The sequence below is a fragment of the Stegodyphus dumicola genome, chromosome 11 (genome assembly GCF_044657685.1).
Source record: "Stegodyphus dumicola isolate Sdum_Otavi_A_Nest chromosome 11, ASM4465768v1".
Lineage (NCBI taxonomy): Eukaryota > Metazoa > Arthropoda > Arachnida > Araneae > Eresidae > Stegodyphus > Stegodyphus dumicola.
The window spans coordinates 105615663-105642426 of NC_140778.1; the positions used below are offsets into that span (position 1 = coordinate 105615663).

Genomic DNA, 26764 nt, shown 5'->3' on the forward strand with positions numbered 1-26764 from the left:
ATTTTCATTTTTTGATATTGTGCCATTGATTTTGTCTCACTAGGGGCGATTTGATGTGATGATTGAAAAATTATGCAGACTTTATATTGAAAAACTTAGAAACTTGAGTTTTTCAATATAACTCATATAATTTGACATAACAGAGTTTCCATAATGGAGATAAATGAATCTTATCAGACTCATTGAAATAATTTATAGTGTTGAAGTCACATAGAAAAAGAAGAAGCTTGCAATCACTGCTCATTTTAATATTCCTTTTTATTTTAACTGGCATACACTTTTGAGCCAATACAAAGCGACACATTAGGTACCTGTTCTAGAACTTTTACATTTTTGATGTCGTTGTGGTAGGGCAGAATTAAAATGTTTAGATGCTGGAAAAATTTAAAAGATTTTTGATGCCGCTCATACTTTTTTTTTTTTTCTTCTCTTGACCTTGTTTAGGAGCACCATTCCATACTAAAATTGGGAATGGAAATTTTTTGTGGTGCCTCCTTTCCTTAATGCCCTACGCATGTGCTTATATTGCTTAATGGTTAATCCACCTCTGCGCTGTGGTAAGAAGACAAGAGGTGTAGCATCTAACCAGAGAGCAAGTGCAATGTATTTAAGATTAAATTTCAGTTCAAAATGATTTAGATTTGGCTTAGCTGTAATATGACTGGTTAATATTAACTGTCTGAAATTATTATCAGTTGAAATATGATGCAAGTCTGCTCTTGCCAGTATTTAAGAATCATGACAATGATAAATTTTGAAATGATGTAGTTCAGGTTTATTATAAGTAATCACTATTGTTAGAAAAGAAAGTGGAAACACCAAATTAAAACATAGATATAAAACATTATTACATGTCTATATGCATTATTTTAGTTTTTAAGGTAGAAATTTAATTTAAATATCTTTTATCTCACATTAATATACATACATAATCAGCAGGGATTAAGTTCCAACTATATGTTTTTACTATATTTGCAATGATGCCCATCTGCTTTCATGTGGCAATTTTTTTTATATTTAATTCCCTCCAAATTTCTTTTTTTCTTTTTCTTCTTCTTCCCCCTCCCCCCCCTTTTTTTAAAGATTTCTGTATTCATATAAAGAGTTGATTAGATTTTGGGTAAAAATGTACACACCTGGAAGTTGTACGTCAGTTGAAACCCATAACAGTTTCCGATGGACAACTAGAACTAGTACCTTCCTTTAAGCCTATATTGGTCTTTAACGATAATCTATGTTAAAATATAACCTGAAATTTTTCAATTTTAGTATTTAAGAGTTTTATACCAATGGTTAACAGCATATTAGATTTTGGTTAATATTGATAAACTGGAAGTGGTACTTTGCTTGAAGCTCTTTCATTAAAAATATATTATGGTATAATTCAAAACTTCTTATGCTTAGTATTTAAAACTCATATATGAATATACAATCATGATTTATATCATGTCAGACAGATCAGATTTTGACTCTATGTGGTAAACTAGAAGTGGTACTTTATTTGAAAACCTTAACAGATATTTGTGGAAAAATGTGGAATCACTATAAGAGGAGTTTAATCTGAAATAATGCAACATGTAGACATAATATTTATTTATATCAAGCCACAGAAAAAATGATTTTTATAAGTGTTTCATTTGAAGAACTTCAAAATCCTTGTAATTCAGACATGTTACAAAAAAAAAAAAAAAAAAAAAAAAAAAAAAAATCTTGCACTGTTGATGATAACGAGGCACAAAAGCAAATAGAAAATTTGGAAACACCTATTGCTTTACTTCTTACTGATCCCAGAACACATGGTAGTAACTATTCAACTATAATGCCAAAAACCAATGCAGATTGTTTACTGATGTCCAAATATTGCAGCAATATTTGTGTAGATCAAAATGAATTCAGATTCGTTGTTACTATAGAACTAATATAAAAGAAAACTAAATTGTGGCATTCATTTCAAAGTATTTATTTTAAATATATGATAATAATTTAATTTTTTTTTATTAAAAAATTATTAAATTATACCTTACTCAACAGCCCAATAAAATACAATTTTTAACAAAAAGAAATAAAGGGGCAAATGTTTGATTATGCTGGTATAAATTTAGGGAAGCCAGTTTCTACATATGCCCAATCATACCTAATAAAATATTATCTTGGACTTTAACTACAACTAGTAGACTGTAGGAAAAATAAAGTAAATAATAATACCTTAAATACATTTTAAAATAATCAGTGAACATAATATATGAATTAAAGTGGTCTATGTATAACAAAAGGTAAAAAAACTATGCTAAGCAATATTACAGTGCAATAAAGAAACTTTTATTATCATCCATTATTTTACATTCTAACATTTCATAAATGTAGACTTTACAGATTTAAAAATTGAGCTAGTTCATTTGAATTTAAAATCTGTTGGTGCAGCCAAATTAAATTTTTTTAGAGATAACGCATGTAATCTATTCCAATATTAAATACACTTAGCTTCATGTACATCATTGTTATGTACTTCATGTCACCGACCCTGTATTCTACGAGAGTAAGTTGAAAAAATAAGTTTCCCCTGTCGACTGTGGTCAGAGTTGTGTATGAAAGTCAAAAAATAGAATGAGACATTAAAGATATGACATACCTTTATTTTATTATTATCGTACGAGTACGTTGAGACATTTGTCATATCACTTGATAAGCTTCAAAAAGTCCTCCAAGAAAAATTCACGCTTTGCATATAGGCATATAGAAGAAGCGTTGAACGGCTATGGGCGAAAGGCGACACAGCAGGAAAACGCGCAAGTCACCAATACACCATTGGGTAGAGGTCGCTGCAAATCAAGCAGATGGTGCTGTTGCAGTGCCTGCGCAAAGCAGAGACCAGCCTCTCATTTGAGCCCCGGTAGGTATGGAGAGAAGGTGCGTTTTGAATTCGTGGTCAAAGGAGGAAGTGAGAGCGGTTATCCGCTATGAATGGGCATGTGGAGTATCAGGAACAAAAATTCATAACCGCCTCGTGGAAGTCTATACAGGACATACCGAGAGTTGGACGGACGCGCACGGCCACTACAGATGCAAATGTCAGGAAGGTGGATGACATGATTAGAGCAAACTCATGTATCACCATCGATGAAGTAGCGGAAGAACTTGGAAACTCACATGAGCGAGCTCAAAACATAATCCATGACATTCTTTGATACAGAAAAGTGTCAGCACAATGGGTGCCCCGACAAATGACCTCGACACACAAGGAACAACGCATGGGGGTCAGCCTGGAACATCTCGTGCATTACCCATGAAGATGGCAATGACTTTTCTGTTTCGGATTGTGAAGGGGGATGAAACGTGGGTCCACCATTTCATGCCAGAATCAAAGGCCGCATCTATGGAGTGGAAACATCCGTCATCACCTGTCCGAAAGAGGTTCAAGACAATTCCCTCTGCAGGTAAAGTGCTCCTCACAGTTTTCTGGGATGCCCAAGTAGTTTTGTTGCTGGACTTTTTGGAGGTTGGAACCATCAATGCTACGCGCTACTGTGAGACCCTGTCGAAATTGAAAGAGGCGATTCAGAAAAAGCGGCCTGGTCTTCTCACATCTGGCATTCTGCTGTTGGATGACAATGCCAGACCACATTCGGCGAAGGCAACGAAAAACCATATTGCAACTCTTGGTTGGAAGCGCCTACACCATCCGCCATACAGTCCTGATCTCGCACCAAGCGACTTCCATCTGTTTCCGGCTTTGAAGAAAAATCTCGGGGGAAGGCGCTTTGGAAGCAATACTGAAGTGAAACAAGCCGTTCAACGCTTCTTCCATATGCAAAGCCCTGATTTTTTCCTGGAGGGCTTTTTGAAGCTTATCAAGTGATATGACAAATGTCTCAATGTACATGGTACCTATGTGGAAAAATAAAGGTATGTCATATCTTTAATGTCTCATTCTATTTTTTGACTTTCATACACAACTCTGACGCAGTCGACAGGGGAAACTTATTTTTTAACTTACCCTCGTAATTGCATCTAAATCATAAATTCCTTACACTCACTTAATACACTAACATCCCATCCAATTGGAAAATCATATTGGCTATGCTTCTAACTGACACAGAACTTTTGTTCAACCACATTAAGTAACCGAGGAAACTGTCTTTTAATTAAAAACAGCCAGACACATAGTCATATGTAGTTCTTGGAAGGAATATTAATGATATCTACCCAGCGCTATGCTCATACAAATGTTTATTGATAAAGAAAACAATAAACATTGAATGAAATCTATTAAAGTGAGTAAATATAATGGCATCAGATCTCTTCCCTTTTTTTTAAAAAAAATAGATATTTTCATATTTCTGGTAAATATTTCACAAAACTCTTGCGCTAAAAATATGATACTACAGCATTAAACACACTTACATCTTATGACAGATTCCTCAAATACCTTGGCTGATGTGCTCTTCATATTACCATGTTAGAATTCCTTTATAAGAAGTTTCATTTATTAGCTATCTAACTACATTTCAGATACATTTCTAATGTTAAAAACTCTGACATTTCTTTTTCAAAGAAACCCCGTGATGTATTTTAAAGGGAATAAATAATACTGCAAACGGTAATATACAAAATGATAATCCCTATTTGCATTACAAAAGCTTTAAATTAAAAAAAAAAAAAAAAAAAATTGAATCCACAGAAATAATCCGTAGATACAAAAATATTTAGGAAATTTGATCCTCAATTAAACTTCTGGAATACAACAGGTAAATTACCTAAAGATTTTTACACCTAAATACTACAAAAATGAACAATGCAATCTTTATCATATTATCTATAAGGATCTGTAACAGAAACCCTTTAAAAATAAATTGAAAAAATGTAACTCAGTTATATGCTTTCAGTTATAGTTTGACATAAAAATTATTCAGTGAAATTTAAATCTCTGTGAATAATTTTCATGAATCATAAAATAAATAAAATAATATGAAAAAAGATTATAAAAAACAATGAATTTATATATCTTTTTTTTAATATCCAATGTGAGTTCAATGAATAATAATTAAAGAAATTAATTAATTTTCTACTTATGTAAAATAATATACCTCTTATCTTTTTCAAATGGCTGTTGGAAGGGCATTAATCACTACTGAAAAGGATAAACACTTTCTTAAAGTTCTTTAAATATTTAAAATCCAAACGTTTCCAATTAAAAAAGAACTCAAGATAAATAACTTTAATTTCTGAAACTCATTTTAAAATCTGACATCACAACAGCAGTATATGTACAAAGAGCATTATAGCTTTCCACCATAAAAATTAATTGCAGAATGGTAATATTAATGTTTCCTTTATAAAGAGACATACCTGAAATTCATAATATACATTTAAAATTCATATTCTTTTCTCATAAAAAAACTTATTTCAATAATGTGAGTATGTTAGTATGGATTATTTCTCTTGCTAATAAGAAATGAACATTTTTAAACTTTAAGCCACTTACATATACTTTTATAATAAAATAAAAGTGTAAGCTAATTTGCTACATAGCATAGCATATCAAATACATAAACAGGTAAAGTAATTTTATCTTTTTATGTATTCCATTTAAAGAAAAAAAAGAGTATATCACCACAATATTTATTTCAAATAATGTTTATTTACAAGTGAGAAAACTAATATATGTTTTTTCACATGAATTACCTAATATAACATGAAAATGGATTCACCAATCAGTTCACTTAAATACATTGCCTAAAAAATAATCACATGGCTGCTTGTTTTTTCAAAGCAGTGATAGTCTTCACAAGATCAGTAATAGATTCTCCCCTAAATAAGAAAAGATAATTACAAAAAAGGAAAGATAATTACCAGAGTACACATACTAAGTAATATACTTTCAAGAGATTATAATAGAGTTAAGACACAAAAGTGAAACAATTAAAGTAATACTACACATAAAAATATTTCATAAATATAAAACCCAAATTGCTATACAGTACAAAGTCCGAAATGCAGATGTCCATTATCCGGAATGATCTAAAATCTGGATCTCGAAACCACCAATGTTTTCTTGTAGGCTTTACGCATGCGCATTTGATTCCCCCCTCTGAGCATAATAAAACATCTGGAGAGTCCCGATTCTTAATTTCACTTCGACACTAAACTTCGACGACTGTTATTGAAGAAACAATTATTTTAGCATAAATTTGTACGATCACTAACGTGGCTCCGTTGGTGTAGCTAGGGTGGGGCAAGTGGCGACATTTGTGTCCAGGCACAGGATCGAGAGGACGCCAAATTGTAATTAAAAAATTAATAGAATAAAATGAATAGTAGAATGAAATGTTTTCTATTCTTGGCACACAGAAGGGGGCGTAAAATCTTTACTTGTCCCCGGGCACTGAAAACTCTAGCTACGCCTCTGTGTGCTTGGCATACATCTCAAACCCAAACATTTCACATAGATACATCGTTGATCTGACTTCAACCCGGCGAATCATTATTTATTATACTTTCCTTTCATCACTGCATGTTTATCAAAACATGACAAATTGAGTAATGACTCATGTAGCAATGCCTAAACAATTTTTTTATGTTAGTAATTGAGTAATAAAGGAGTATGGTAACCTTTTATGTTGACATTATGCCTGGCGATGATTACAAATTTAAGTTAAATGCGCTAAAAAATGTTGACGAAGAAAAATTTACCAAAACTTTATTTCCATATGCTAAAAATAGATTTTGTTGATGATACTCATAGACCCAAAGATTACATTTAGGGCTATTGTAATTAAGAATAACTGATTTGTTATTCATATAAACCCAGAACCAGCACCAGGGCTTGTGTGGCTGCATCAAGTCTGAGAATTTAAGACCCACAGAGACTGCATCAAGCGGTAAGATATCTATCTAGTGCTGGCTCTCAGTAAGGCTTAAGTATATGGTGAGAATTTATTTATTCAAAACTCTGATAAGCCTTAAGAATGTGCAAGAAATAGACACAAATATAATAAATAACTAATAGAATTCAAGCTTAATTGTCTCAGTGCATGATAGAAGCAAGATAAAATTTAATGGAACAACTTGTCATTAGTCTCCAAGCTTATGATGAATAGCCAAATATGTATAGTGAAGGATAGCTAAATTTGATGATGGTAGCCGCTAATTTTAAAGGTTTTCGGATATCTCAAAACAAAGGTGAAATTTTCCAATTAATGGATTTTGTAAAGAAATGTGGAGAAGCGGTAATAAATGAAGATTATATAAAAGAAGTTTTTCATTGTGATGACAATGCTTCTAAATCATCAATCAATTAAGGAATGGCAAAATCTGTAGTATGGTTCTAAATCCAGAAAAAAACTGCTACCGATAGTTAAGAAAGTGACAGAGAAGTTACTGAAAACGAGAAAATTTTGATTGACAAGTTTGTTGGAATTCTCAGAATAGCAGTTACATGACTTCAACAATGTAACTCAACAAGAGATTATGTCTGTCTACAGAATTAAAGAGAAAATAGCACAAAAAACGAAGAAACTTGCATTGAAAGAAATGTTTAATAAAGTAAACAAATAAATATTAAGCTTTCTTTCTTTCTTTTTTTCTTTTCTTTTTCTTTTTTTTTAATATAAATTATAAAATCACCCTTTTCAAAGAAACAGCTACTGTTTCTGCACACTTTAGATACTCATTGTTGATGGGAATTTTCTTGAGGATGTGGTTACAGTCTACTTAGTAACAGTTCTTTACATTAAAATAAAATTAACTTATCCATGAAGTTGTAAGTTTGCTTTCCAGAATGTAAGCTCCAGTTTTAACTCCAATTCATAGGTTAGAATAATCTCTCTCCTTTTCTGCTTGTGAAAGTCAGGAACAAAAAAATTAAGCATGATCAGCATGAGCCTTAAATAGTCTACAGGTTTAAAAAATATTACCATTATTTTGAAAACAACAATATATTTCCTCCGGAGAACATGTACACGGTGAGTTTCTTCTAGAAGAAATACATTAGTGGACACAAAAAATGGAAAGGTGTTGCTGAAGAATAGATAATTAAGTTTACATTTTAAGATTTCACATTTGTAAATAAATGTTAAGAAACTGTGAACTAGAAAAATCACAATTTGTATTAGCAAGGAAATGCTATGAAGTTTTAAACCATTTAATTATCCTGTCCACGAAATCTAAAAGGGATAACCAGCAATCAAAGTAATCTGACATTCGGTTTTGACATCAGCATAATTGTTGGAGCCACTATGATATTAACAGAATCATAAACTTTTATCTTTCACTTCTGCTCATCTGCATAGAGCAGTCATGCAATTTAAACTTCTTATTTTTCTGTAGTAAATGTTGCCACATCCATAATTCCTTAGCTTCCAGATTTTAGATCATTAGTTTAAATCAAATAAGATGACATGTAGATGATACTGGGGCTTCACTTATTGTTTAGGTCAGACAGAAAAATTATAATTCCTCACAATTATTCAAGGGCTAAAAGTATGATTGCGGCTAACATTTATAAATGCACTGCTATTGGGCTATAGTGTGACTTCCTAGCCAGCAGGTGTCTGAAAGTAACATGCAGAAATCTCGGTTAGTTGGGGAAAAAAAAGCACATTTATGGCACACTGGCTGCCTTTTTTTGAGTATTATGTTCTCCATTATTAGACTTCGTAAGTTTTTTATTATTATTTTTTTATTTTTATTTTTTATTTTTTTATGTGTGTATATGCTAGTGGCTGGTTTGAAAGTCCAAATATTAATGCTATACAAATAGATGGGTACAAATATTAAATAAATAGATCATTCTGGATACTGGAAGTCTAGATTTCAGGCTTTGTTATCAACTTTTTTGTCTAGACCAATTTTTAACAAGATATTTTGCATCTTGACAAGAACTCTGGATAAATTTATGCAATTAAACTAGTTATCCAACGTGTGTACAGATAAAAATTTGATTTCAGACCACAGTAAAAGAATATCTTGTTTCATAAACAACACTTTTATTTTAAATACTAGCTATGCAAGCGGCTAGCCACTTAAAATAGTTATTATAAGAATGAAAAAATATATAATAATTTTAATGAATCCAGCTAATAATTAACAATAAATGAAGTGAATCTGCATTTATTGTTCAGTCTGTTAATTAATATCAGAATAAATTTGAAAAAAAAAATAATTATTTTATACTTTGCTACACAAAAACACATTGCACATGGAATATAAAAATATTCTAATCCGGATAGTGGCAATACATTGATTTTACATCGCCAAGTTTGTTGACTAAATCTGAAAAACAAATATGTCCCTGAGTGGTACTATATTTCTTATATACTGCTGAGTTACCTGATTAAATTAGAAACACAAACACTTTACCCAATTTCAAAATAAAACTTTTTATATCACCAAGTTTTTAATAAAAATATCGTTAATTTCCCACAAAATAAGAAATAAAGAAAAAGCAAAATCAAAATTAAAAAATCTGTGCTTTGAAGTGTTCGTATTTAACACGTTGAGCGCGGTACCGGTCCCTGGGGGCAGGCACTGGAATTTTCGTTTGGCTGGCATCGGTCCGCTGGACCGACAGTATTAAAGTTAAAAAATAAATATAGTCTCAATGAAATGTGATAAAATTTAGTTTAAATGAAATGTATTGAAACATTCTAAACAAAAATACAGCTTAGTTCTCTGCCAGCTGAACGGAACAGCAAATTCGGCACCACACTCAACATGTTAAATGGAAGACTTTGTGTTCAAAATTTGGCAGCTCTAGGTGTCACTATTTTTCCATAATGCAAAGAACATACATATATACAGATTTTTTATTATTTAATAATAGAAATTAATAATAAATTATAGTAACGAAATCAATTAAATAATCAATGAGCCCTTCCTCATACAGAATAAAATAGAAAATATAGTTCTCAATTGAATTTACTATGCTTTGAAGAAAAGCTTTAATTCAAAATTCTGTAACAATGCAGAAGTTGCACTCACAAGAGCTTCTACAAATTCAAACTGTTTATTATTGAAATATGCACACAGCATTAGGTATTACATTACCATCAGTTATTAGCAAATGCTTCACACTAATTTACAATCCAACAAGTAAGCAAGTATCTCCAATAACTGAATCTGGCATAGAATAAACTGTTAAACTGCAGCATTTACTCTTGTGTATGATAGCATATATCTTACCGTGCAATTTTTCAAAAAAAAAAAAAAAAAAAAAAAAAAAAGAAGACGTACAGTGCAAGATGGTTCTATGGCACTTCCATGAATACAGCTCTAAAAAGTTTCAATGAAAAAAATGTGCCTCATACCATGAATAATCACTGAAATTTCATTTCAAGAAGGTTCCTTCCTTAAATCTCTTCACAAGAGCAAGTGGAACTAACTTGTCAACTTTTCATGTGATATAGAGTATATTCTGAAGTATTTTACTTCTAAAATTAAATTTTGTCTTAATATATTTGCAGTCTATGTTATGGTGATCAAATATAACAGGAGGAAGTAATAATGCAGAATCATGCTTCAAATGGAGAGATGATTCGCATGAATATAGATTCAATACAGGGAGGCAAGATTATATGATTCTTTTTAAAGAAATAGACTGGCCAATGGTTTACAGTTTTTTCAAACAGCTTGCGCAAGCAGTTTGTAAAGGCCCATCCACATAACTACGCTCGTAATGTAGCTAATGAAAGCACATTTATGTTACCAGCAAAACAATGTCCAAATGAGTGCGCTTGCGAAGAGTACGTTTAACCAATAGAATAATTTGGCACAAAAATCACGTGATGCTGTAATATAGTTTTGTTCCCTAGGTCAGCGGTGCTGTCATCTTGTTACTTCGCTGTTTTTCTATATGTCTGCAGCAAGATGTTACAATCATATGCAGAGCTTAAACTGTGCTGGAGCCCACAGGAGTCTGGCTCCAGTACTGCTCAATTTCTGAGGTAAATCATAATTCTAGCCAGAGTGCAGCAGAGCTTTTAAACAAAAGGGTTCCAGTACTTCTTTTATGTACGTGAAACACAGTTTCAGTGGACAAATTTTATTTTAAAAATAAATATACCTCTAAAATCGATTATAACTTCTGAATTCATGCCTGTCTTTCTCTGGGGAACAAATACTTTGACGGAGATTTAAGGAAAGAAAATTTTTATTTCTATCTTTATATTTATTTAATTTAAATTTAAATTTAATTTAATTATTTTATTTATTTATTCCCCCCCCTTCTTCATGACAGCCTTCCAGATGGCTCCAGCACTTCTGGTTTTAGAAATTAATATCTAATCAGATGACTTTTTTGATAGCTGAAACTTTACTATTACATACAATCATTAAGCAGAGGCAAAAATGCAAAAAATTGGAAGAATGGGTCCGAAAGATTTATTTAAGAGTGAACTGTTCAAGGAGATTTTTTTTCTTTACTGTCTCGTTTGCGAAAAGAATATCCTGAATTATTTTTTAATTACTTCAGGACGAGTATCGACCAGTTTGACAGACTTAAGATTTATAAAATTGGTTTGGAATACAGTATATAAAGAGAATTAAATTACTTGAAACACCATCTACCATATAATAAAATCAACTTCATATTTTTTAATGTGCCCACCTTGGTGTATTTGTTTTATGTGTGGTATGGGAGCACATATTTTAAAAAACAAATAATAAATTTACACAAATAAATTAGAAGAAAAGTTTACCCAATAAAATTTCTAAAGATATGCTGTTTTTAAATATTTTTAGCACAATTGAGTGTAATAGAAGATCTGAAAGCTTGCAGTTTTTCCCTTATTATTAATTTTTATTTTTTATTTTTGAATTTAGAATATAGTTTCATGCACCGAAACACTTCTCAAAACTTTTTTAATCCCAGAAGGTTAACAGATTGGGTTACAGAGGCAGTTTCAATAAGCAGGGTTTCAGATTGCAACCATTTGATATTTTTTGGTTCTCCAATAAGGACTTGAAATATTTTTGCATTAAGAAAACAATTTTTTTTTTTTAAGTTGTCTAAAGAACTGTTTTTAAAAAAAATGTGGTGGATGATTTTTGCCATTAGCATTTATATTTTTTTTCAATTTTTTTAAGACAAAACATGTTTAACATTTGCTTGAGTTTTAGAATCCATGTTTGAGATGGAAAGAGATTCAAGACCTGACAGCCTCTCCCCGCATCATGGAGTCCAACAAGGGGACGCAGATTCCTGTGCCAGGCTTAACCAGGTCTATATGCAATCTGAAGCCTTGTCTGCTTTCCTGAAAGCTTAGCCCTTAGCCACTGGCTCCAAGGGTGAGTAATCAGCCAATTGACTCTAGCAGGGACAGCTAAGTACTTCCCATTTCAATCTGAAGCAGAAGCCAAAGTTGTATGCTGGGGACAGTACCTTGCCCCTTAACTACCAGGACCCTCCTTTCCAGCCTTACAGACCAGAATGCATGGTAGAGGTGTAGGCAGTTTTCTCCCCATGAGAAACTAGAAACAAAGGTATGTAACAATATCTCAATTTGAGTTCCAAACTCTGAAAAGGAAAACAACAATGAAGGAAAAGCTAGAAAAAGAACAGGTAAGTGAACTTGAAAAGGAAAGGAGAAAAGGTCACTAGGGCTCCAGTATCAGAAGCTCCTCTCACTGAGAGGGTGATCCCTTGAGGGGTACCTTTGGATTCTCAAACCAATACTCACAAAAAGTGAGCCTCAGAGGATTACTGAAAATGGTATTGTTTAATTCTTGCTATTATATTCTTCCAGCATAGGCTACAGCTAATACTTTTCAATGCTGATATTACTGGTAATTAATAAAAGAACTAAAATGATTAATAATAAAGGACAAGCTTAATAAAAGAAATCAATTTCAAAAAACAAATAGAAAAGTTCAAAAAGAAATATTAAGCAGAATACTTGAGATATAAAATGTAATTTAATTTTGTTAATATTAAATACTCTGAGAAATTTTTATAGAAACTACTTACTCTTGTGCAAGCAATTCTTTAACATGCTTCATTTGTGTTTCGCTGAAATGCACATTTTTCAATTCATTTTGCTTTGCTAAAATTGATTCTTTAGTTTCACCTGCTTCTGCTATTTTTTCTGCTTGATGTTTCACTTTCTTTTTGATCTGACTTAAGGATACTTCAAAATTTTTAAGATGCTCCTCATAATCCAAAAGTGTATATTTCATGTTTATTTCGGCTTTAGAAAGGTGTGGCAAATGATGTTGTAGCTTTCGAAGAACAACTTCTATTCTACAAAGAAAAGAAAAGAAAAAAAAAAAAAAAAAAGAAAAGAAATTGTATTACTTTTTTCTCTAATCTCACTCCCTGATAAGTTAATGAATTCAAATTTTGTACCAAATTATTTTTTGACAATGGCAATGCAATGTGATAAAACGATTTATTCAAAATTCACGGCAGATATTTTAAAATTTAATATTTACATGATTTTTTCCACATATCTTCATTTAACAAACAAACTAAGCATGCCAGAATTTTATTGTTTGCACTAATGAATATACCAGGAAAACATCTTTTAAATAAAACTTGCATAAAAAATATAATTTCTGAATTTTTGTCTTTTTCTTCCCTCCCCTCCCCCTTAAGACTATTTGACACAGATTATAAATACGGTGATCATATTTTTTCGGAGAAAATAAAGGACACTTGTAACGTGACATGAGGGGGGGGGTATGGTAATTTAAATTCGTGCTCAATAATTTTGTGTTAGGGGTGGGGGTTTGTGCGTTCGTGTGACGTCACAAATGTTAATTTGGGGTCTTCCAAGGTGTGACAAATTGTGACATGGGGATTGGGGATGGGCAGGGTCAAAATTATCCCAAATATTGCGATCATTTATGGACGCCTCCTGATAAAAAAAAACTCCAAAAAACTTAGTAATTCAAAAGGTTTATTAAAACAATAGAAGCAGACATTAATATGTTCAACGAGTTTTAAATAATGTAATATATAAATATAGGATATTAAATAATTTATTGCTCATACTTTCCAGATGTATGGATTTTTCGCAAAAGTGCCGGTTCATGCTTCAAAAAGTCGTGAAATTCAAGGCAATTCATTTCAAAGTTAAATTTTACAGCTATGCTGGCTTGTAATGTACTAACACTTAATTGGGTTTTGTCACTGGTCCACATATTATTTACTAATGAAAATATTCTTTCGACGGGAATTTAGTTCCAGGTAGACATAAAGCAAACTCAATGAGTTTGCAAGTATTGTTGAAGGCAATATGATTCGCTTTAAAGTGATTAAATATCTCCACCCACCTTAGGTGGCAGGATTTGCTGTTTTGCCTCCATTCGTCAATTTTTTCATTGGTAATGTAATTTTTTACGAGGGTAATTTCGCCAAATAATTCACCGTCGGATATTTCGACCGAACATTGTTCTGATATGAAAATGTAACTTGCCTCCACCTTCGACCACACAGGGACTTCTCGCAAAGTGATCCATTCAAAAACTTCTGCTTCATTGAAACACATGTCCCAATTGCTTAGATATTCAATGCATGTTTGATAAAACGTGCAAGCTTCAGAGATAAACTGTGTAGATTGCATATCTTGCACTTTTGATAACGTTTTCTTTATCACTATTGGAACAAACTTCTCATTTTTTCTTGAATTTAGCTTAGTTTTTAATTCCTTAACAAGTAACGATGTTTCACACATTGAAATATCTTAACCTTCAGCCTTCAAAATATATTGATGAAACATTGACGCTTGATTATGAACAAAAAATAACCATTCCTCTGATAATTCCCCATTGAAAAAAGTTTTAAGTACTGTTGGGCATTTATCCTGATTTAAAAAGTAAGCCTTGTTTTACTGTAGCCAAGTAGCTTTTTGTATTGGACCTCTGCCTCATCACAAAATTGTTTCAATATTTCTACTCGTATTGTGTAAATATAGAAATGTGAGTAAATTTTTACCAATACCACTTCAATATCTATCGGAAGGCAATCGACTGCAGTGCTGATGCAATTATTGAATATGTGGGCTGCACAATTAACCCCAATCAATTTCTTTTTGCTCGATTGCTGCATTTTGTATAAAACATTGTTTTTTCCTCTTCTTTGAGAACCACCAAAATTAACATTTGTATTATCCGCGCACAAGGCTACCAATTTCTTGGTGGTCCCAAATTTCTCCAGCAATTCATTGATACAATTTGTCAAAATATCGGAATTTTCACTGGGAAGCTATTTTATATTCAAAACTTTTACTCTAACTCCAAAATTGGGGAAAAAATATCTGACGAGAATTGTACATAATTTGGTGTTGCCATGATTCGAACAATCAGAATAAATGGTGATATAATTTGTTTCGCTTAGGTCACTTTTGATTGCTTCAAATGAATATGGGGCAAAGACATTGCAAATAATTGAGTCCATTTTTGTCCTTGCACAAGAATATTTTTCTTCGAAACACTTCTTAATTAGTCTGGAAAAGCAGTCACTAGATATAAATGAAGAATTGTGTTGAACTGAATGATAACACCACGATGCTTCTTTTAGGGCTAACGCGTTTTGGGTATCATTATCTCTTTTATTAACAAAAAATTCATTTAAAGATTTGCTCGTCGAAGCCTGCCTATCCGCATCTTTGTGTTTTGAAGTTTGAAGATGCTGATTAATTGCTGATCTGCCGCTATTTGCAATGTTGAAAGTGGCTAAACATTTACTGCATCTGACATCGCTATCCGATTTTCCTTTTTTTATGAAAGGAAATTCTTCCTGCAATGCTTGGTTGAAAGTGCACTTTCTTTTAGGCGCCATGAATGGTAAAAGTCAAGATTTCTATAAAATTTAGTTAGATAATACTGAAATATCAAAACTGAAAATACAAAGCAAACTTACCTAGGAGCTAGGACCAGGGTAAGTCATAAATTGATTACCGTTGAGTAAACTAAAAGCTGTAAAATACAATATTTGGGTAACACTAAACGAAGGACGTGCCGCGCGCACAAACCGTAGAAGGAGAATGAACACAAAGATTAAAGAAACTAAGCAGTCCCTAGTTATGTGGTGGTGGTACTAACGCGAGAAGCAAGCATTGCTCTGGCCCGACTGCGTATTTGTCAGCGTACGGCTCGGCTGGCATTTAGAAAAATACGTTGCGGGTTCTCCGATCTAGAGTTGCAGAAAACCAATTTGAGAAATTTGATTTTGCGACAATTTCTCAAAATAAAGGACAATATGCTTATTTCAGGAAATAAATAAAGTTAGAGGACAGAGCCTTGAAATAAAGGACGTCTGGTCACCGTAATTATAAACATACATATGCCCTCTCTAAAAACAAGAATAATAAAAAAATATTAATTGAAATTTTTTTTTTTTTTTATTAAAAGAAACTCAACAAGTTCCCCATGTACCACATAGTATCACATGGGGCTTACAGAAGTAAGTATGAAACACAATACAAAATAAACAAGAGGAAATTGAAATAAAATCAAGGATGATTACAAAGTTTTACAATGAATTGACAAAAAATGTTAAAAGCACTTCTCTCGGAAATAAACTGGTAAAACTCTGGAGGCCAGTTAATATTAAAATTTTTCAGTCCCAGTTTCAAGACTTTTCTTTCGCTCTCATATTTAGGACATGTTCTACATTCTCCTCGCCACCGAGGCCACAGTCACAGACAGACCCAGGACTCAACTTAAATCTGTTCAAATAACTTTTAAAATTCCCATGTCCAGTAAGAAACTGGGTTAATTTGTAATTTGTAAAGAAATGATGACACGACAATCTCATTTAAATAGAAGGGAAATATCTCCTAGTTAAACTCCCTTTATTTGAATTAATGAATTCGTGATTCCACGACTCCACAATGCTTTCATACATGACCTTCTTATAGAAGGAATTAGGGATATTGACAAAAGTGTCAATTTCCCGCTTAGTCACAGTCTTAGCAAGGAAATCGGCTCATTCGTTCCCAACAACACCTGTATGACCACGAACAAATGAAAATGAAACCGAAATATTTTTATCCTTTAGATTCTTCAGTTCTTTTTGAATCTCGATAATGATATTATTAGAAGAAGAAATACATTTTAAGATCTCCAAGGATGAAAGGGAATTAGTACAAATGAGATAGTCTGAAACAGCACTATTTTGTTTAGAGACCCATTTGACGGCGAAGTTTATGCACAAAAGTTCAGCTATGAAAACGGTACATTCATCTCTGATTCTAAATTGAAAGTGCTCAAATTCAAGACCATTTTTGAAGACAACAAATGCGAGACCAACCTTGCCATCAATTTTGCTGCCATCAGTATAGCAAGTTGAATCACCCACAATTTTATTGCTAAACTGAATAAAATTAATAGCATTTCTTTCTGAAGGATGAGGGAGATCAGATAGAGGTAAAATACAATCATGCTGAGAGACAGTAGAAGCAGAAATATTTTCCTTATAAGCAATAGAATGAAGAATGGCAATGTCTATTGGAGGAAAGCCAGAAATTGCATAAACAGACTCATAGCTTACGGTACGATATCCACATATGACCCGCAGAAGTATCTGTCTTTGAACACGTCGTAAATATCTATAATTTATCTTCTTCTTGAGCGATATACCCCAGGCTCTAAAGCCATACATAATGAAGGGTGCAATTCCTTGTTTATAGATAAGCGAATGAACCTTGTAATTAATACCGTATGTGTTACGTGCAATACGACTTAATCCACGCTGTAATCCATGACATTTCTCTGATACATAAGTTAAGTGTTGTTTCCAAGAAAATTTACAGTCAAGAAAAACCCCAAGATATTTCATTTGCTTTACCACAGTCAAAGGGATGCCATCGAGAGATAACTGAAATGCATCATAACAGATGTTTCGCTTTTCAATAATCATAACCCTGGTTTTATCAGGATTAAAATCTAATTTAAAACCTTTTCACCAGTTGGAGGCGAAATTTAAAGTCTCTTGTGCCTGTAAAAAAGTAGCAGAAAGGTCCCTACTCTGGAAGCAAAACAAAACATCATCTGCAAAGGCTATAGTATCACAACAAGCAAGATTTTCCAGTTTTAATAGGAGATCATTAATAATAATATTCCAAAACATAGGACCTGAAACAGAACCTTGAGGGCAACCCCTTTCAAGGTGACGGATTGCAGAAGCCGAGCCCAATTGCAATTTTGCCTCCCGATCATTTAAAAAATCAGCAGCAAGTGAAAAAATATTCATTGGAAGTTCTACTTTTGTTAGCAGATTGAGAATACAAGGCCACCACGCATAGTGGAAGGCGCCCTTAATATCCAAAAAGACCAAAATGTCCTCTCTGAACAATTTCATTCAAGCGTAAAAGAGCGTCTTCAGAACTTTTTTGAGGTGTAAAACCATACTGATTACCAGAAAGAAGGTCTCCATGACGGAGATACCAGCAAATTCTGTTAATAAAAAGTTTTTCCAAGCACTTACCCAAAACAGGAAGTAAGCTTATACATCTAAGGTTATCTAGGTGAGGAATCCTAGACTCATTTACTTTAGGAATAAGAATTACTTGAGCATGTTTCCAAACACGTGGGAAAATGCCAACATTTAGGCAAACGTAAAAAAGTTTATGGAGAAATAGAGGAAACATTAAATGAAACTGTTTAATAATCTCATTCGAAATAGAGTCAGGACCAGGTGATTTATTTGGTTCCAGCATAGAAATAACTGTATTAACTTCATCACAAGTAAACATAGAATCTACAAAAGAAGAATAAGCAGTACACGCAGCTTGACGGTATTCCTTATGCAAATCATCATCAGTTTCCTCTAGATCCGAGGGGAAAGATTTCTGAAGCACAGCAGTAATTGTCTCTTCTAAAGAGTTGGTTGTCTCTCCAGTGGAAAGACAAATACCAGTTATTTCAATTTTTTTCATGAAATCTCTTTTAACTCCATACGTGTAAATCTTTTTCCATACATTGTGAACATCAATGGTCGAAAGAAATGTTTTCCAAGACTGAGATTTAGCATCGGCAAGCTTTAGATTGTAAACCTTTCTATATTCAAGATATTTACTTTTATAAAGTTCTCTAAGAGGCGGATTTTTACAATGCTGAAATCTATGCCTAGAGGCATTAAGCCTCTTTCTCATACAAAAAATTTCGGCAGACCACCAAGGAACATTGTGCTTACCATGATTCCTAACAGGTATGGAAATTTGAGATGCCTGGAGAAGAACAGAACTAAAATTCTCAACAAGAGTATTTAGGCGAGAACCGTCAGTACAGTGGTTAAGAATATCAATGAAACGAGTGATGCGAGAAGAACAAAATTTTCGAAAACGATCCCAATTTGCTTTCCCTGTATTGAAGATTTTAAAAGGAACATTTGAGGTGTCTCGTAAGAATGTAGAAAGACAAAATTCAAATTCAATCATCATGTGATCAGAAAGGGATTCTTTTTCAGACAGCCGCCAACTCGAAACATCCTGGAGAAGATCTGAACCAATAACAGTAACATCAATATAACTAGAACCCTGAGTTGCCTGAAACGTAGGTCCATAATCTTCATTAATAACAAATAGATTGTTGGCAGAAATAAATTCACTCAGTTTATCTCCACGAGATTCTGAGTAGGGACTAAACCATAATTCAGATTTGCCATTAGAGTCCATACACCAAACCAGTGGATTAAGATTTTTGGACATAAAGACTTGACTAATTTTATGAAGGTCTAAGTCAATGTTTCTTGAGGGTTCAAAACAGTATGAAAAAAGAGTGAGCACAGTTGAGCCAACAGTAATATCCAAGGTGACCATATTATAATCCGTTTTTTTATAATCAAGAAATGTTGATAGATCACGTGATCGAATAATGATTGCCGCCTTTACATTGTCAGAATTAGGATCACAATAAAGTCTATAAGTGCCAGGATATCCTGGAAGAAAATTCTTGTAATAATGAGGTTCCTGAACCAAAGCACAGTCAATATCATCAGCTTCCATATTTAAAATTAGCTGTTGCGTCGCAGATTTGGATTTATGAAGATTTAACTGCACACACTTTAGAACGCGTCTAGCCAATCTAGCCATAATCAATTCGAGATTGAAAAAATTTGTAAATTTTTTTAAAAAAATGTTCTGCAGCTAAAGCAGACATGAGAAAAAAAGAAATTTGAATTTATAATCTTGGTGCACTTAATGATGTTATGGCAATATTTGTTTTTTCATTTTAGTTTCAAGTAAAATGCTCATTGTAACATTGTTATTACATCCATTTTTTGACTACTGAATATTGTTATTACATCCAATTTTGACTACTGAATATTCAAAACAATTTCTTCATTCTCTGAATGACATGAATATTTTTCCTCCATTTCATAATTTTCTTATAATCTATTGCTCATGTTTTAATAATGACTAAAAATTTCATTATTGATAACAAGTAACTGAGACTAAAAAACAGAAAGTAAAATAAAATTTTTTTTAAGAAAGATTTATATACTATAAGCTTTTATTTAAAATGGATATGATAATTAACACACTAAAAGGAGAAAAATAATTAATCATATAATTAAGTGGGAATAACAGATTAAATAATTCTATTTACAGAATTCATCTACAACTTTATATTATAAATAATTAAAGTGTGGGATACTTACATTAAAAAATCTATTAATATAATTGCATTGCTAAATGTTTATGCCATATCTTTTAAAATTTATTATGGGCACCTCCCATTTTCATTAAACTGTAGATTCTGATATCTTTTTTTCCTTCTTTTACTGCATTATCACATCCATTTTAATTAAAAGCTTATTGAAAATTAAAGAAATGTATGCATATTTCACAACAAAACGACAAAGAAGATTTTACTAAATGTTTTGAGGATCAAATGTGGGTGTAGATGCTAAGAAGATATTTTCCACCCCTTGAATCAACTGAATAAGCTACTCAAAGCAGCACAGAAAATACACTAACTTCAAGTGACAAGATTCTTGGATTTAAAAGAAAATTAAACTTCTTAAGAGATCATGTCGTAAAAGAAAATCTTGATATGTTTGAACTATTGGTGGGACTAAAAAGTGAAGATGATACCAACAAATTTCAAGTTTTATTGCATCCCACATAGAGGAGCTGACAAAGAAAACATTATTATTTTACATCCCTGACAAGAGAACTAAATGACTGGGTGAGGAATCCATTCTCTTGCACTTCTGGTCAGCCTCAGAACCTATCTTTAAAAAAGGAAGAACTTGTGACTTAAAATCCAATGATTTATTGAAAATGAGATTTAATGACATGGCTTTGGACATATTTTGGACTTCTGTTGAAAGTGAATATCCTACAATTCATAGGATAGCAATTAATAAATTGCCGCAGTTTTCAACATCACATATGTGTGAACAAGCTTTTTCTTGTTTAACATTTATTAAAAGAGACAGAAACAATCTCCTTTCTGTGGAAGATGAAATCTGCATATGTATATCAAAAAATCAAATCCCGAATTCAACATTTATATTCCAAAAAAAGCAGCAGATTTCATATTAATATTTGTTCTAAATTGTTATACTACAAAATTTATTCCTTATCTATACCTAATTATGTATAAAATTATACTAATTGCATTTTTTTTGTTTTGAAATAATAAACAAATAAAATGGCAGTCATTTTTTCTTTAAATTAATGATTGGTAATGAAAAAATATACGAGTAGTTACATGTTATTGTTACACAGGAGACTGGGGTCCCATTAGAGTGAAAAGGTTGGGAAATGCTGCTGTACCCATTTGCACTTAAAATTTATTGGGTTCTTGACTAAATATATGCCAAACATAAGACTATTATTGCATTACTAATTTATTGCATTAATAATTTCCACTTTGGTATGTTTCTCTGCAATTTTGTATCAAAATACTTGTTCTGGAATATACAGGTTTATTTTAAAACCCAATTATAAAATAAATTTTATAAAACAAACCTGTTTAAAATTTTTTGTTGATTAGCATTTGCATCTTCGTATTTTTCAGCTAAACGTTCTGCAGCATTTTTAAGATTTTCCTTTTCTTGCTGCAATCGGCTGATATCTCTCAATTGGTATTCTTTCTGCTGTGTTAAAACTTTAACCCTGAAGAAGAAAAAAGTTCATAACATTTAATTAAAAATTATTAAGTAATACACTTAAAAAAAATTTAGGAAATTTCTAATCACAGAAAGTGCTATATACTAATAATGTTCATTTTCGATTACAAATTATTTTACTCTGGAAGCGAGTCAAAAAATGAAGGAGATTAATAAATGCTGTACATTATATTTCTGATATACTAACAAAATGTAATTGATTTTAATTAAAAACAATAATTATAATGACAGTTCATAATAATGTATATAACAACCTAACATTATAATAACTTGGTTTCATTGACTGTAGTCATAAGGTATGTAGACCTAAAAAATCTTCTATTGTTATTTCTAACAAAGGCAAATGCCAATCATTACATTTTACATTTTTGATACTACAGCAAATTTTTCCTGAATTCATTAATTTGGTATAACTTTAAATTAATTTTTTAAACATTGTTATATATGGTACAGAATGCAGCATCAAAGTTGCTAATTAATTACAATATACACGTCTACATGAAAACATGATTTTATAAATTCTACTTTATAAATATAGAATTACTGTATTTTTTCCTATAAAATTGACTTGTTTCTTAAAAAGAGAGAGAGAGCGATAGAGATTTAGTTGAAAAGTTATGGTCTAAGGATATAAATTATGCTGATTTAGTATAAGCTGATTTCTCTATATTTAAATTTTGAAAAAAATATTAATAAAATTAAATTATTAATAATTAATATTTTCTTTATATTTAAAACTTAAAAAAAATCATTCTTATTATTTTTGTATTCAGAATTGTTATTTAGCAATGCAATGAAATCTATGTCTCCAGTATGCAGAACTGCCTGCAAAGCACATATCTGGCTCTTATATGATTGATTTTGGTATTAGAGAGTGTACTATACAACTAATTCTATTTTCGTACAGTAAAATCTCTAAAATTTCTGAGCAAATATAAATAAAAACAACACTGCACAGGAAGAAACAGAAAACCGGTCACGGAGATGACAAAGCAAAAAAAAAATTTTTTTTTTCAAACAAATCATACAAAGTCATTAATTAAATTTTTATTTTGTTTTTATTAATTTTATATTTCTTTTCATTTATAAATATACAGAAAGTATTCTTTTTTAAGTAGTTATGTAATTATTAAGAAAATTGTTGAGTGCGGTGCTGCCTTGCATATATGCTTATGATCCATATCAGGAATTCCCAATCTTTTTTCTCGCTTGACCACTTTTAAGGAAATGATTTTTTTGACTTCCTTGCTGTTTTCTTTAATATATATAGCATACAACATAATTAAAATATAGATAATTGCACATAAATAACTCAACAATAAAATTAGATTAATTACATGAACAAACTTTTGGAAAATATGCTTTTAGATTTAGCTTAATATTTTTTGTGTTATATTAATTTTTAGTTTTACAAACACAAATAAATTTTCAGAAAAAAAAAAAACTGCATATTCCAATTGCATAAAAGTTTGATTTTAATTAATGTGATGGCTACGCTTGATGTACTTATGCAATTTTCTAAATACTTAAAATAGAATTGTTCAATTTAGTTTTAAAATCATCTTGTAACAATATGATTTCAATATAAGTTTAAAATCATCTTGTAGCAATATGATACATTTTGTAACAATATGATTTCTCCCTAACTCTATGACAGTATCCAAATTGTGCATTGTGACCTTTTCACAAAGACATAAAAAATATTGTGAAAGTTTCATAGTTAATTGAACCAAAACATATGGACTAACTCAGTTCCAAATCCTAAGCCTGTGGGCACCATGGCGTCCACCGATCGTTTAATGTGTGCCCACTGCTGTGCAATCACAATAAAAATGTTTTAGATTTCAATAAAATTCTATGTGAAAGTTCTCTCCTTTTGAATGAAATAGAAATTGCATCCAACAAAGATACCAGCATGAAGCGAAATACAACCGATCACTTCTTTTATGTTACTTCTTGTCTTACTTTATCCAACTATAAATTCACCTTGAAAAAGTAAGTGGTGCCCGCCATCCAACAGATATTCTACAATGTGCTCTAAAGGACAAAAAGGTTGGGAACCCCTGGATTACCTAAATAAAAACCAAGTGAGAAGATAAAAAATATCTAGAATTATTAAACTTGACCTTTTATAAAAGTAAAGTCATCGGCACAGAATATTCTCGCAAACAAGAGGCAGCAATGTTGCGCCTTCTTGATCATGCCATACCTCATAATAATATAACCTCAAAACATGTACAAGGTTAAAACGGCATTTTCACAGTTCATTGCATAAAAGGAAACCATGAACTTTACTTCACATTATTGCTGAAGTTAGCTCATCATGTTATTTGATTCGGGTTCTATGTGTACTGATTTCCAGAGGTTGTTCTCCCCCCCCCTTACAGCCGAAAATCCTCCATTTTCTTTCAGGTTGGATTTCATGCAATTTATGCTTGCTACAGAAATGCCAGTCAAATCAGCAGGAAAAGTAACAATTTTATTACTGAATTTATTAGGAAAAGTCTCTTGTACTCTGAGAGAAACATTCATAATGATAATCCCAGCAGAACTGTGTAGTAGTTTCCCAACTTTATGAGGTTTTAAAATCATATATACATGTCATAGAAGATTCCTTAACCACTGCTTTCTTCTCCTGCCAATAGTGAATAAATATAAATGATTTATTGATTTTCTCATCAACAGTGAGATGAGGTTGGGGTTGCTGGAATTTACAGTTTTGCCAATAATGCTGAAAAAGGGAATGTCTTCCTGTTGCTCCTCGAATGTTTGACATGATATTAGAAAATTTTTAAATAAAAAGTTGGATGCAATGTAATCTATCATTTCACACATTTTTTTATTAAGTTTACTAGTAGTATAGACACATCAAGATGTGTAGACTCTTTGCGACAGATCTGGACTGTTCTGGAACAGTCAGTTTATTAAGTCTAACGAAATTAAACTCAGTGCTTTATACAGGGTGATTCTAAATTGTTTTTACAAATGAAGAGGGGTGATAGTACCCAACCAGACTATCAATAATTACCATAGAACCGCATTCGACTCTGAGAGGCAAAAATGAAGAGAGTAGAAATGCATTGAGGAAGAACAATGAGATTATCTCGTAAGACTATCAAGAATTAACCGCATGCAAATCTGCACTGAAATGATGAAGCATTTTGTTCTTGGTACCAAAGAAAGCCAATTAGAGCAAACAGTGTCCTTAAAAACTGCACCATAACATCATCGCTTCGAGTATTACTTTGATAAAATTGTTCAAAACATTTTGTAAATGCTATGACAGAATACACATATGAGGAATTGGCAGATAATCACCTCACATACTGTGAAACAAAAGGGAATGGACGTGAATGAAGCATGAGGATTATATGAAAGGAGGTTTTTAAGTCATCCAACCTTTTCCAGTGTTGATTGAAGACTGAGAGAAACCGGTTCTTTTGCCATCTCAAAAAGCAATGCAAGATGTTTGCAAAATGCACAAATGCCAGAAATGGAACAGCAAGTTTTAAGTAGATTTCAAGCACCTCCTTCCACAAGTGGAGGCATACAAAACGGGTATTTCTCAGCCAGTGATGTGGCGTATTTTACAAGAGGTATGAATACATCCCTACCATGTGCAAAAAGTGCAATCTTTGGACACAGATCCCTGTTGGGCAGACTTTGTGCAGTGGATGTTGGAATGAGGAATAACAATCTGCGATTTCCTGCATTATTTAGTGATGAGGCAACATTCAGCAGAGAAGGCATTTCAATGCACACGTTTGGTTTGAAAGTTCATTCATTTGTACTGGGGAAAGAAATTTTTATTTCCCTTACATAGGAAGGATATAAAGATACAGAAGATTTATCTGATAACAATATTTTAATGAAACTGGCATATTTATGCATCATTTTTGAAAAGCTGAATTCTCTTAAGCTCTCCCTGAGGGGAAAAAACATGCACCGAGTGTGCTGACCATTGCAGCACAAAGGCATACTAAGAAGACGGGAGAAATACCTTATAATGGAAAAGAAAACTGAACAAAGATGCGGGCAAAGACTGTTTTATTAACATTGCAGTAATTTTTTACATCAAATGAACTTGATCTTTCTCAAGATATAAAAGCATGTTTGAAAGGCACTTATCACAGCTTGTCTTGTTTGAGAAATATTTTCAAAATGAAATTTCAATAGATTTGCAAGTTCTATTTAACACTAGTTAATGAATTTACTTCTGCTATCTTGTTGAGTTACCCTGAGATAACAGTTTGAAAGCAAAATTTGGCAGCTTACAATTGACAGAATTTTAGACTTCAATAAAAGATGAACATCCTGTTATAAAAGATAAGGTTCAGTAGATTTTAATTTCATTTTCTACGTCATATTTGTGTGAAACTGCATTTTTGGTGGTGGCTGTAATAAAAAGCAAGTATAGAGCAAAAATCAACAGGGAAAAGAAAATGAGATGGCCATATCCAGTTTCATTCCATGGTTTGAGAAAATGTGCAGTGATTTGCAAGCACATCAATCACATTAATTATAAAGTTAATTTTAATAAAGTAAAAAAAAAAAAAAAAAAAAATGTTAAATGATGAAGAAACATTTAACATTTATTTATTAGAGTTTTACTTATATCAGCCATACTTTTACTTAGGGTAGGACACCATGGAAAAATGTTAACTGAAGAAAGGTGCCCTGACTCAG

The 26764-nt window shown here is 32.0% G+C and overlaps 1 protein-coding gene across 2 annotated transcripts in view; it reads right to left on the minus strand.

Moving 5' to 3' along the window:
- Positions 1-5605: 5605 nt before the first annotated feature.
- The window catches only part of mbo (Nuclear pore complex protein Nup88), an 83144-nt gene continuing 61985 nt past the window's right edge, over positions 5606-26764 (minus strand). For both annotated transcript variants that reach the window (XM_085827041.1, XM_035376869.2), the window contains 3 exons: positions 21918-22064; positions 12962-13234; positions 5606-5808 (listed from right to left, as the gene is read on the minus strand). In XM_085827041.1, coding sequence (XP_085683167.1) covers positions 5745-5808; positions 12962-13234; positions 21918-22064 — 484 coding nt within the window. In that variant the 3' untranslated portion in view covers positions 5606-5744. The remainder of the gene's footprint in view (positions 5809-12961; positions 13235-21917; positions 22065-26764) is intronic.